The 12357-nt window shown below is 56.3% G+C and overlaps 1 protein-coding gene across 5 annotated transcripts in view; it reads left to right on the top strand.

Moving 5' to 3' along the window:
* PMEPA1 (prostate transmembrane protein, androgen induced 1) overlaps positions 1–10655 on the top strand; it is a 56726-nt gene extending 46071 nt beyond the window's left edge. For 3 of the 5 annotated variants that reach the window (XM_040638513.1, XM_040638508.1, XM_040638511.1), the window contains exons 2-4: positions 568–722; positions 5974–6027; positions 6489–10655. In XM_040638513.1, the coding sequence (XP_040494447.1) occupies positions 612–722; positions 5974–6027; positions 6489–7037 (714 nt within the window). In that variant the 5' untranslated portion in view covers positions 568–611 and the 3' untranslated portion in view covers positions 7038–10655. The remainder of the gene's footprint in view (positions 1–567; positions 723–5973; positions 6028–6488) is intronic. The other 2 variants (XM_040638510.1, XM_040638512.1) reach the window with 1 other exon arrangement.
* The last annotated feature ends 1702 nt before the right edge of the window (positions 10656–12357 follow it).

The raw sequence follows: 12357 nt of genomic DNA, 5'->3' as shown, positions 1-12357 counted from the left end.
TGGGGTCTGTGAGTGTTGGGGTCTGTGTGTGAGTGTTGGGGTCTGTGAGTGTTGGGGTCTGTGTGTGGGTGTTGGGGTCTGTGAGTGTTGGGGTCTGTGTGTGGGTGTTGGGGTCTGTGAGTGTTGGGGTCTGTGTGTGAGTGTTGGGGTCTGTGAGTGTTGGGGTCTGTGTGTGGGTGTTGGGGTCTGTGAGTGTTGGGGTCTGTGTGTGAGTGTTGGGGTCTGTGAGTGTTGGGGTCTGTGTGTGGGTGTTGGGGTCTGTGTGTGTTGGGGTCTGTGTGTGAGTGTTGGTATCTGTGGGTGTTGGGGTCTGTGTGTGGGTGTTGGGGTCTGTGAGTGTTGGGGTCTGTGTGTGGGTGTTGGGGTCTGTGAGTGTTGGGGTCTGTGGGTGTTGGGGTCTGTGTGTGGGTGTTGGGGTCTGTGTGTGAGTGCTGGGGTCTGTGAGTGTTGGGGTCTGTGTGTGGGTGTTGGGGTGCGTGTGGCAGGGTGCACGCTCTGAAGGCCTGGGCCCTGAGCGCCTGGCCTGCGTCGCGGTCCCCGGGCTCACGCGTGTCCCTGCTCTTGCAGCAGAGCTGGAGTTCGTCGAGATCACCGTCATCGTGGTGGTGGTGATGGTGATGGTGGTGGTGATCACGTGCCTGCTGNNNCACTACCGCCTGTCCGCACGCTCCTTCATCGGCCGGCACAGCCAGGGCAGGAGGAGAGAAGACGCCCTCTCTTCGGTGAGTGCCTGTGCCTCCCGTCCGCACCCGCAGCTCCCGGGGTCAGCGGGACGGAGGCCCCTTAGAGAAGCGCCCGGTGTCCTGGGTGGAGATGCTCACGGGAATGGGAGGGAGGCAGGCGGCAGCCACGGGGGAAGCTGCTGGGCAGGCGATGGACGAGGGCGGTCAAGGTACAGGCCGAGGCCTGACGAGCCCTCAGCCCTCAGCCCTGCAGCCCTGGCCCTTCCCTCTCTTCCACACCCTGCAGGCGTCCGGGCCGGGGACTCACAGTGTCTTGGACGCCACAGGTCACCCTGAAAAGGCCCTTCTCAGCTCCACTGGGCCTGGCCACGTGCCCTCGGATCAGTCCCCGATCCATGAAACGGGGCTTCAGTTGCCATTCATTGTGAGGGGGCTAATAGTCAAGCCACTCCCCGGAGGATTTGGGGCTTAGCACGGAGTAAGTGGCCGGGCATTGCGGGCCAGGACCGTGCAAGCACTACCCTTCACTCAGTCACTCATCCGTCCATGCATGCATTCACCGGACAGATACCTACAGAGCGGAGGGCCTAGAACCCTCCCAGACGCTGGGAGGAATGGCTCTGAGCCAGCCCCGTGCGGGTGCTGCCTGGGGGCCGGATCCAGACAGACTGGAGCACCTAAATCAGGATGATTTTGAGGGCTTTGAAGGAAACCGAAGTGACTGTCCCCGAGAATGCCAGGGTGCCGTATTTGGCCAGGACGGTCAGGATGAGCCTCTTAGGCCGAACTCTGATGATGGGTGGGTCCAGGCAGGTGAGGACAAACTCTGGGCTGGAAGGGTCCTTGCTGTTAATATAATAGTGTACTTTGACATGTTATTAAAACTGTAAGCTTCACTGGGCATTCTGGAAGCCCCAGAATGATCCCCTCAAGACTCCACAAAGGGGGGCCCTGGCAGGGTGAGAACTTGGCTTTCTGCAGCTCTGAGCACAGGGCCCCTCATTCTCTGCGCCGTCGGGGCTGAACTGTGCCCCGCCCCCACTCTTCAGCAGGTGGACCGCCGCGGGTGCAGAGTTCACCCCCAAGGGGTTTCTGCCCCCATACGGGCCATGTGTGATTGAACAAGCTGGCAGCAGTGGGCTGTCTGAAGGGCAGGCTGGGATTTGCAGGGAGAAGGTGGCACGTGGGTAGCCCTGGGGCTGTGAGCCCGCGCCCATCTCCGAGCCGTGAGGACAGCGGCGGAGCAGGGAGGCGGTGCCGGGCGTGGCCTCCCGGGTCTGGGGGATGCCTGGGCTGAGCCACGTCGTGGGCAGGTTCGGGCGCCTCCCCCTGCATCAGGCTGCGGTCGCAGTGCGTCAGTCAGCAGCGTGCCAGGGCTGGCAGCTTCCGCTTGGTCCCTCGGACGGGAACGCGGTGTGCCCCGAACCTGTGGCTCCATGCGGGTCCGGAGGGCACTCGGCGCCGCTGCTCTGAAGGAATCTGCCGCTTCCGAGGCCAGGGCTCACCTGTTTGTTTGCTGTGGCTGTCGCCCAAGTGACCGAGCCACCTGCTGCTCTGCGCCCGGTGCCTCCCAGCTCACAGCAGCCCGGGAACCCCACCCCACGGGGGAGAGACTGGGGCCCAGACAGGTGGGGGCAGTGTGCAGAACCCAGGCGCTCGTTCGTGCTGCTTCCAATGCTGGGGCAAGAGGGGGCACTTGGAGCAAACGAGAAGGTCTTAGCGGGGTGGCACATGCCTAGGGTGGTCCGCCTTGCCCCTCTGAGCCTCCGTCCGTCAGACGGGTGGACTGGCCTTTCTGCGGCCTCCCCTATATGTGTGGTCACGGGGAGGATGCTGCTCGCCCAGGGGGCTGGGGAGATGGCACCCGTTGCAGCGTGAGGGGTCCTTGCTGCCGGCGGGGCCGGGGAGACGTCCCCGTGGGCAGCACCTGGGACATGGTGCCCACACGAGGGTTCAGATCCTGGCCCTAGTTCCTGGACACCTGAAGCCAAAGGGAAGTCCCCACCGCCATCTACACAGCCACCTGCAGAGGCCCCTGGGGATGCCCGGCGGGGTAAACACAGAGCCTCGTTAGGCCTGAAGTAAGTGTGGCAACTCCCTTGGGGACCCCCCTGCCAGACAGGGTGCGTCGGAGGAGTCTCAGGGCCCCGTGACCTCCCACAGAGACCCACACCTGGCCACGGTCAGCCTGGGGCTGGGACTGCCCCTGGCATGACTGTCCTGCTTCGGTTCCCTCTCAGGGTGACCGCATTTGCTCATCTGTCAGAGAATGAGGCCCAAGTGCGGTCCGCTGCTGGCCCTAGACTGCCACGCCCCCGCCCGTGCCGTTCCCAGCGAAGCCGCGCTGTATTGCGTAAGGGTACCCGCGGTGGTGATGTGGCCACCACGGTGGCACAGAAGCTGGGTCCGAAGGGGCTCATCCTGGCGTCGGCGGGGGAGGGGAACGTTACCTGTAAGGCGGGCACTGTTCCACCTGGGCACAGGTGCGCCGGTGCTGCCAGGCCCCACCCAGGAAGCCGCCCGCTCACGTCTGAGCTGCTCCTGGGTCCCCGAGCTTTGCCTTCAAACATGGGCTGCTCTGAATTCCTCGCCTCAGCAGCTTTAATTATCCCCCAAAGTTTATGCATCTTGAACAGCGATGGCCACTTGGCCCTTAGCTCTCTGGGAAGGTGGTTTGAGTGTGAGGCCTGCCCAGCGTGGGTCAGGGATAAATTCGGACTAGAGGCTCAGCCAGGGCCTTGGATGGGGCAACCCTCTCTTCTCTTCGTCCCCAAATCAGCCCTGGCGTGGGTCTCCCGCTTCCCACAAGGCTTCTAAGTCGGGTACAGGGCAGCCAGCTGGACATTCGATTACGACAGGCCAGGCCCATACAGGAGCTGAGATGCCCTAGGAGCCTGGGAGGCAGGGTGGTGGTGGGTGGTTCCTGGAGGGCTCCCTGGAGGAGGAAGTGACTTGCAGGTACACAAGCTGGAGGGAGTCAGGTGACGAGGCTGGTGGGTGGTGTTTTCTTAAGCTTCCTGGGTGGTGCCAGGTAGATAATCCCTCTGTGAGGGCTGGGAGTGGGGGCAGTGGTGGGAAGAGGTTTTTGGCCACATCATGCAGAGCCTGGGACAGAGGGACTGGTACGAAGGTTTTAGGCAGGAGTTTATCTGGGTCACATGTCATCCGAGATGGCCTTGGCTGCGTGCATCCCACCTCAGGGCTCCTGACCCCAGCGAGGAGCAGGTGTCCCTGTCTGCTTCCTGGCCCACACGTGGACTGTGCCAGTGGCCCGACTGGGGGCTCTAGAGCCTGCCAGGACCAGCCTGAGCCCCAAGGGGTCTGGAGGCAGACAGGTGAGGCTTTGAATCCCAGCACTGCTCTTACCAGACGGGCGCACTCAGCTCTCAGCTCACCGACCTCAGCCTGCCTTGTAGCTTGGGAGAAATGAGATAGCACTTTATTTTTATTTTTTATTTATTTATTTTTTAAAGATTTATTTATTTATTTATTCGACAGAGATAGAGACAGCCAGCGAGAAAGGGAACACAAGCAGGCGGAGTGGGAGAGGGAGAAGCAGGCTCATAGTGGAAGAGCCTGATGTGGGGCTCGATTCCATAACGCCGGGATCACACCCTGAGCTGAAGGCAGACGCTTAACCGCTGTGCCCAGGCGCCCCGAGATAGCGCTTTAAAGCGTGCTTAGTGCGGTATCAGGCACCAAGGCAGCGATTGATACGTTACTAATACCAGTAACGAAATGGCTTTTGATGACCACATGAGCAGCAAGGTTGTATGTCCGTTTGCTGCATCCTAACACCTGGAACATACTAGGAACTGCAATGAGTCTTCATGGGCTAAGTGCTTTCCTGGTGGGACGGTTTTGAGAGTCACGGAGCCCCCTAGTGGCCGTGTTGGTAACTGCAGTTCTCTGGGCAAACCCCCCGCCCCCCCGCATTCACCCTCTGGCCCCACACTGTAGGTGAGAATGTCTTACCTGGGAACTCTCAAGAAAACGTGCCCCAAGGAAACTTTTGGGCTGATAGCTATGTTATTTTGATTGCAGTGATGGGTCTCTGGTGTATACACATGCCAAACCTTAACCAAATTGCATTCTTCAAATATGTACAGTTTATTATATCTTAGTTACATCTATGGAAAGCTGTAAAATTCAAAGAAGACATCCCTTCCCCTGGGCCCCAGGTGATCTGTCACCGCATAACCCGTGTTGTCTGGGCTTCCCTGTCAGACAAGCTGATCCTGCTGTGGGGTCCCACTTCCCTCACCCTTGGGGCTCTCCCCAAGGCCTGCAGTCGCACGTGGTGTGTCGGCCCGGTTGTCCCCCAGCCCGAGCCCACGCGGCCCGGGCCACCCATGCGGGAGCTGCAGGCCCCACCTGGCATCTCAGAGGGGAGGGCGTGAGCCTCACGAGGGGGCAGCGACAGGCCTGGCACAGCGGTGGCGGCACATTCCACCTTTGTTGATGACGGAATCATCATTTGGGGGCCGAGGAGCTGCATGAGGGCCTTTTGCTTATTCACTAACTTTGTCCGGTATTTCTTTACCTGTGAACTGGGCTCCTGATACACAGGTGGAGACAGACTGTAAAGACGTAAATAAATAGACCAGTTGATTACAGATAAGAGAGCTGCTGTGAAGGAACTTAGCCCACGACAGGATTGTTAGTGGGGGAGGGCCCTTTACAGGTGCTGTCAGAGGAAGTCTGCAGAGCTGGCTGTGCCGTGGGGCGGCCGGTGCAAAGGCCCTCAGGCAACACGCATAGCACTTCGCACGAGAGAGTGGGTCCGAGTGGCCCCCAGCACTTTTCATATAGTCACAGAGGACCACATGCACTCCAGGCGTAGTCTACCTCATGGAATTTCTGGAAGTGAAGTAACTTGCCAAGGTCACACTGCAAGCAAGTGGGTCAGGTCAAGGCCAGGAGCGCTAGATCACGCTAGGCTTCCTCATCGGCCATTTCACGGGATAATTTGGATCCATTCTAAGGTGTGTGGGAAGCTGCTGGAGGGTTTTGAGAAGGAGGGGCCCACAAATCAGATGTCTGCTTTGGAAAGTGTGAGTGCAGGGGCGAATTTTCAGGAGACAGCTGGGAGAACCGAGATGAGTGACAAGGCGGCTGTGGTCATGTTTGAGAAATGGTGCGGGCCCCCGCCCGGGTTGCAGGGTAGGGACGGAGAGGAGCGGATGGCTGCCAGATCTCTTTGCAAATAGAAGACCTCACGGTCAAAGCCAGATTGCGCGCTCTTGCCTCCGTTCCTCCCGCTGACCCTGCCCCTCTTCTCCCCACACAGGAAGGATGCCTCTGGCCCTCCGAGAGCACGGTGTCAGGCAACGGAATCCCAGAGGTGAGACCCCGCTCTGCCTCCGGTCCCCTGCCTGCCTGCCCCCCAAGGTGCTGTAGCGGACGCCTAAGGCCATCTGCCCAGCGGGTCCCCTTTCCAAGCCAGACGCGCCTCCCCTGGCTGCAAGAGGGTGGCCCCAGGCTCACACCCCTGCCCTTCCCTGAAGAATGGTCCTCGGCTGCTGGGATCATCCGCGCCGGGACCTTACCCGCTCCCTACCCGCAGTGAGCGGCCCACCGTGGCTACAGCGAGCAGGACCAAAGTTGCCCCGATTTCAGCTCCGCGGTGGTGTTCCTCGCCAGGGCTCCCCAGTGTCCAGCTGGGGCCGGACTCCGGGCTCAGCAGCCCGCTGCTGCCCTCTCTCCCTTCCCCGGAGAGCAGAGAGTCCCGGCCAGCCGAACCCCCGCCCCCCCTGCCTCGGGTCCTGCTTCTGGGGAGCCCTGACTCTGCTCTGCCCCCTCCAGCCGCAGGTCTACGCCCCTCCAAGGCCCACCGACCGTTTGGCTGTGCCGCCCTTCACCCAGCGGGACCGCTTCCACCGCTTCCAGCCTACGTACCCGTACCTGCAGCACGAGATCGACCTGCCGCCCACCATCTCGCTGTCGGACGGGGAGGAGCCCCCGCCCTACCAGGGCCCCTGCACCCTCCAGCTGCGGGACCCCGAGCAGCAGCTAGAGCTGAACCGCGAGTCCGTGCGCGCGCCCCCGAACAGAACGATCTTCGACAGCGACCTGATGGACAGTGCCATGCTGGGCGGCCCCTGCCCTCCCAGCAGTAACTCGGGCATCAGCGCCACGTGCTACGGGGGCGGCGGGCGCATGGAGGGCCCGCCCCCCACCTACAGCGAGGTCATCGGGCACTACCCCGGGTCCCCCTCCTTCCAGCACCAGCAGAGCAGCGGGCCGCCCTCCTTGCTGGAGGGGACCCGGCTCCACCACGCACACATCACCCCCCTGGAGAGCACAGCTGCCTGGAGCAAAGAGAAGGAGAAACAGAAAGGGCACCCCCTCTAGGAATCCCGCGGCCGGGGCCGGGGCGGCAGGAAGTAAAAGGCGAAACACTCCGCACTTCTTAGACGGGAAGACAGAGGAGGACTGGGCGGCACCCTCGACGTTCGGCGCGTCACCATCCTCTCCCCCTCTCTCTGTGTATAAATATTTACATGTTCTGTCTGGTCTGAATGCACAAGCTAAGAAAGCTTGCAAAAAAACCACGTTTCGTTGTTGAGCTGTGTCTTGGAGGCAAAAGAGAAAAAAACCACAAAACCTACCCTAGTCTTTTCTGTTTCTAGTTGAGCTGCGTGCGTGAATGCTTCTTTTCTTTTGTTTGTTTATGATGATTTCACTTAACTTTAAAGACATATTTGCACAAAACCTTTGTTTAAAGATCTGCAATATTATATATATAAATATATATAAAATAAGAGAAACTGTATTGTGAGGGCAGGAGTATTTTTGTATTAGAAGAGGCCTATTAAAAAAATGTTGTTTTCTGAACTAGAAGAGAAAAAATGGCAATTTTTGAGTGCCAACTCAGCGTGTATTACCTTGTAAAGAAAAAAAAGTACAAAGCAGGGGTTTAGAGTTATTTATATAAATGTTGAGCTTTTGCACTATTTTTTAATATAAATATGTCAGTGCTTGTTTGATGGAAACTCCTATCATGTCTGTCGAGACTTTTAAGGGAGAAATGTCGAAATTTCACAGTTGACTTCAGGCAGAGGGCGAGCTCTACACGGAGTTTGGAGAGGCTTCCGGAGGGGGCCGCTTTCCTGGGAAGTGGAAACTTCTGGCTAGCGATAGGTTATTACCTCGTTACACATTCCCCACCGAAGGAGACACGTTTTCCCCCCCTCTGGGCCGCAACAGCCTTCGGATGGCAGATGAAATAGGGAAGTTACTAGTTACTCCAGGCACGAAGTTCCAGGTGGTGGCTTTGCCTTTCCCAAGATGAAAATAAACTTACTGAAGAATCTTAGTTTTTCCTCCTGTTTTTTTAAGCATGAAGCCCCGACCCCGGGAAGGGGCTAAGGTGCCCCTCTCTAGCCGCCAGCTGCTCCCCGCGCATGTTGCTGGGGACACCCCCCCCCCCCGAGGGGCTTGGATGGCTACTTTTCGTGGAGGGCTTCAGGGCGATTGGGCTGGCTCCAGGACTTACAAGCTCAGGTCGGTGGAGTCGGGCAGATCAGAAAGGCCCGAAGTGTTAGGAATTTGACTTCATCCCTGTCTTGCTCTTTACGTAGCAATTCTCACTCAACAGGCCAACAAACTGAACATCAGAGATGAAAAATCGAGATGCCCAGATTTCTCCCGGGACATGCAAAAGGGTTAACACAAGAGAAACAGTCAAACCTATGCTTTATGCTTTCAAGGCAGAATTCTTGACCTTCTGCTCTCCCGCATTTTCATCCCCTCTCCCCGTGGAAACTATCATGTTGGATGTGTTTATTTATCTGTGTTTTCATAGCCTCTTTAGCAGATACAACTGGTTTACCAGGATTTTACTGAGCGGGACCCCTTGGTGACGGCGTGCAGGTGCGTGAGCGGGCACACGACGTGTGCGCACGGTGGCGACAGGCGGGACGGTGGAGTGGGGGTCCCTTGGGATCTACCAGGGACAGTGGCTGGAGCTGCAGTCCCTTCCTCCCACTGAGGACTTGTTCACATTCCATGGGGTGATCCCCCCCCCCCACGGAAGAGCAGCCTGCCCCCCAGCCCCCTCCGCACAGAGCTGTCTTTTCATTTTGGCAGACTGCTAACTCGCGGACTAACATCAGAGGAGGCATAAGGGCAATAACTCTTGTTTTTAAGCAGCTTTTTTATGACTTAAACAAAAACCTGAGAACCGTTTTGAAGTTCTGACCCTTTGAACTCTATTTATATATACATTTTCAGAGACATGGTGACCAACAGGTAAACGTGGGGTCTGAGTGTGTGCTGCCCAGCCTGGCAGAAAGTTCTTGTACTTTCACCATGAAACCTGCCTCTCCGTGGGGCTCTTCAGCCTAAACTTGGCTTCTCAAAGAGGATTCTTTTAAGTTGTGCAGAGAAATCGGTATAATTTGTCCTCAAAGGTACAGGGACACATTTATAGATAAAATTTTTAAAAACTGTATCTTTCCTTGATGCGAAGTCTCCCTAGTGCCTTACTGAGGAACCAGGGCTCTCTTGTCACCAGTGGGGGGTGTCCCCGGGCAGTGGCTCCATCACCCGGGGACTGGCCTTCCCACTCGAGGTCAACAAAGGGTTGCTGCTGCTTCTCAAACATCCCTGTCGCCCTCGTGTCCCGCCTGCCCTCCACCGTGGGTGTGCCTGGCTCTGTCAGGAGACCCTCTTCCTGGGCCTCCACCCTCTTGTCCAGTGCTGTGTTTGACTCCCATGGGAGTTGTCGGCCTAGAAGTGGCCCTCGGTTGTTTGGGCAGTGGCAGGGCCAAGCGTTCCGAGGTCGTCTTGAGCCAAACTGTCTGAATCCTGTTGCTTGGTAGTGCGGTCTGCGTGTGTGGGGTTTGGAAGGAGGCAGGGGAGTGGGTTCCTGACCTCAGCTGGCTTGAGGGCAGGGCACGCCCCTCTGATGGCACCCCAGAAATGCAGTCCGGGGCTCGATGCTGCAGCACCCCCAGGCTTCGTGCCAGGCCGATGCCAGGTGCAGAGGGTCGTGGCACAGCAGCTAGTCAAAGTTGGGGCGCAGCCTGAGAAAACTGGCGGGGTGTGTTTCAGGAAACGACTGTTGGAGCTAAGCTCTCGGTGTCTCTGCTGGACCCCAGAACTGGGGGGTGCACTCATCCCTCTAGATGTTGGCTGTCATGCCATTATCTTTGAAAAGGCTTTGAGCACCCCTGAGGAGACCTCCTTTTTCCAGTAAAAAGTATGGGTTCCTCGGCAGTGGCTGGTTGCAGGGGGACCAGGTTGGGCTTCCTCTGTTCCTCATCGTTTCCCTGCTCGTCAATCATGTTTCCTCCCGAGGAAGAGCATTTCCCCCCCACAAAGGCCAGGTCTCCGCAGACCGACTTAACAAGGGGCCCTGAGAGCCATCCCTGTCCCCCCCTCCACCCCCCCCGAAGCCCAGTGTTCTTTGCAAAGAGCTAAAACTCCCCCCACCCCCAACATCTAGCAAAAACCGGGGCAGAGCAAGAACCGAGTCCATTCCCTGTCCTTGTCTCTGTGAATTGTATGTTTCAGAAATTGCTTTCTACATGCACACAAAGCTTCCAGATCATAAAACATCCCAGTGATAAGGGAAAATAAAAGTGTTGTTTTGTTTTGTTTTTGTTTGTTTCTGGAAACTGCGCTTCGAATCTTGCTGTACTATAGCCCAGAAGGACACGCGTTCTCGTTTGCCGGCCTGATTCCATGGTGGTGTGCTCATGGCACGCTTTTACGTTGCGTTCTTGGCGTTGGAACCGCTCTCCTTTGCAGCCCTGTTTCCCAAGTTATGTTCAAGTTAAACTCATGTAAATTCTCCGTGGCACGCCGGGCGCTGCGCCCACGTTGCTGCTGCGTAGGACTCTGTATTTGGATGCCAATCCACAGGCCTGATGAAATCGCTTGTTGTGTATCAATAATCATTAGTGGCAATGATGACATTCTGAAAAGCTGCAATACTTATACAATAAATTTTACAATTCTTTGGAATGAGGCTTTTTTTACTTCTGGTCACATTGACTTCCCCTGTCCTCCACCGCTCTCAGCAACAGTCCCAGGGCCCATTCAGCGGGGTGGAAGAGAGCCCGATGAGCTGCTGGGGGGCCTTGAGCCATTCCTTAGACCTCTGTTCTAGTTCAGGCAGTGTCTGAGGAGCCCAGAGGGAACACTAGCTCAGGCAGGTGGTTCTAATAAAAGGGGTTAAAATTAACCCACCCCTTTTATTAATTGGTGTTAAAAGAGCGTGCAAGGCATTACCTATTTTTTCTCCCTCTGAAAAATCATTCTCTATAGCATGCCAAAAGCTCTGATAAGGTCTGCAAGAAAGAAACTGCCTTAGGTGGGTCCCTTCCAGAGGTAAACACTGAAGCATGAATTTGTATGAAGGGATGCATCAAGGGTGCGCTCCCAGGGGAGACAGTTATGGGAAGTGGGAAGAGGACAAAGGAGGAAAAACGAAGCAAAGTAGGGACGATTTTGGGCAAAGTTCCCACCTCAGCCTGCTCCCAAAGATCCCAAAGGGATCTGTGGGGAGCTCTGGGATGTAAGGTGCTTCTGGGTGAGAAAGAAGTAGACTCTCAGAGGCTCCTGGCTCATAGTGTGTAAGAAAGCAGCGGTGGGGAGTTTCACAAGCCCCAGGGTGGTCCTCAGGGGATGTTCCCAGGTACCAGCTACTAGCAACGCCCGGGGAAGGGGGGACAGGAACCTAAAAGGGATCCCAGGGGGTCTGAGTGGGCTACCCGCAGTGCCCACTACAGAAACTCACATTTATTTCTCTAATTAGAACCATCTTTGACATCTGGTCAAGGTTTTAAAAAAGTCAGCCCAAACAGCTGATGACCCAGGGATGACCATTGTTTAGCCATTTGACAATGGTTCTGCAAGCTTCTGGAGTATAGACTCCTACAATCAGAGCAGAACTTGAGGCATACGTCTGTCTTACTTGTTCCCTCCTTCTGGTGGTGGAAAACCTCAGGTAGAAAAGAAAGAAAAAGAAAGAAAGAGAAAAAGAAAGAAAGAAAGAAAGAAAGAAAGAAAGAAAGAAAGAAAGAAAGAAAGAAAAAAAAAAGAAAAAAGAGAGGAAGAAAAGAACATGGAAATGAAACCAAAGAGCCCATTACTCTTCGGTACTGGCAGCGGGACACCACGGTGCTGTTCCCCAGCCTGGCTCCAGAGCCTGAGTGCCTCTCATTAGTGGTCACTCTCCTCAGTGGCCCTCAGTCACCTCATCTGTAGGAAGGGTTGAGGGCACTGCCTGTGAGGTAGTCGTGAAGGACGTCTTGGGTTCTAATTGAAAAGGAGAGCCCCCCACATCTTGGACTGCAGCTCAAGCAGATATAACTGAATCAGTCCAGAATAAAGGCAGAAATCACAATGTCTGATATCTGGTGAGCACCTACTAGGTGCCAAGCACCATGTAAATTCTTTTCTTTTCTTTAAGATTTTATTTATTTATTTGACAGAGAGACAGCCAGCGAGAGAGGGAACACAAGCAGGGGGAGTGGGAGAGGAAGAAGCAGGCTCCCAGCGGAGCAAGGAGCCCAACGCGGGGCTCGATCCCAGGACCCTGGGATCATGCCCTGAGCCGGAGGCAGATGCTCAACAACTGAGCCCCCAGGTGCCCCCCATGTCAAATTCTTGACTGAAGTTGGCAGCATGTTTGGGAAGGTCTCATCTCTCATTCATCTGATTT

This window comes from Ursus maritimus, unplaced genomic scaffold, assembly GCF_017311325.1.
Source record: "Ursus maritimus isolate PB19 unplaced genomic scaffold, ASM1731132v1 scaffold_22, whole genome shotgun sequence".
NCBI classification, from domain to species: Eukaryota; Metazoa; Chordata; class Mammalia; order Carnivora; family Ursidae; genus Ursus; species Ursus maritimus.
This window is presented reverse-complemented; position numbering and strand designations above follow the sequence as displayed.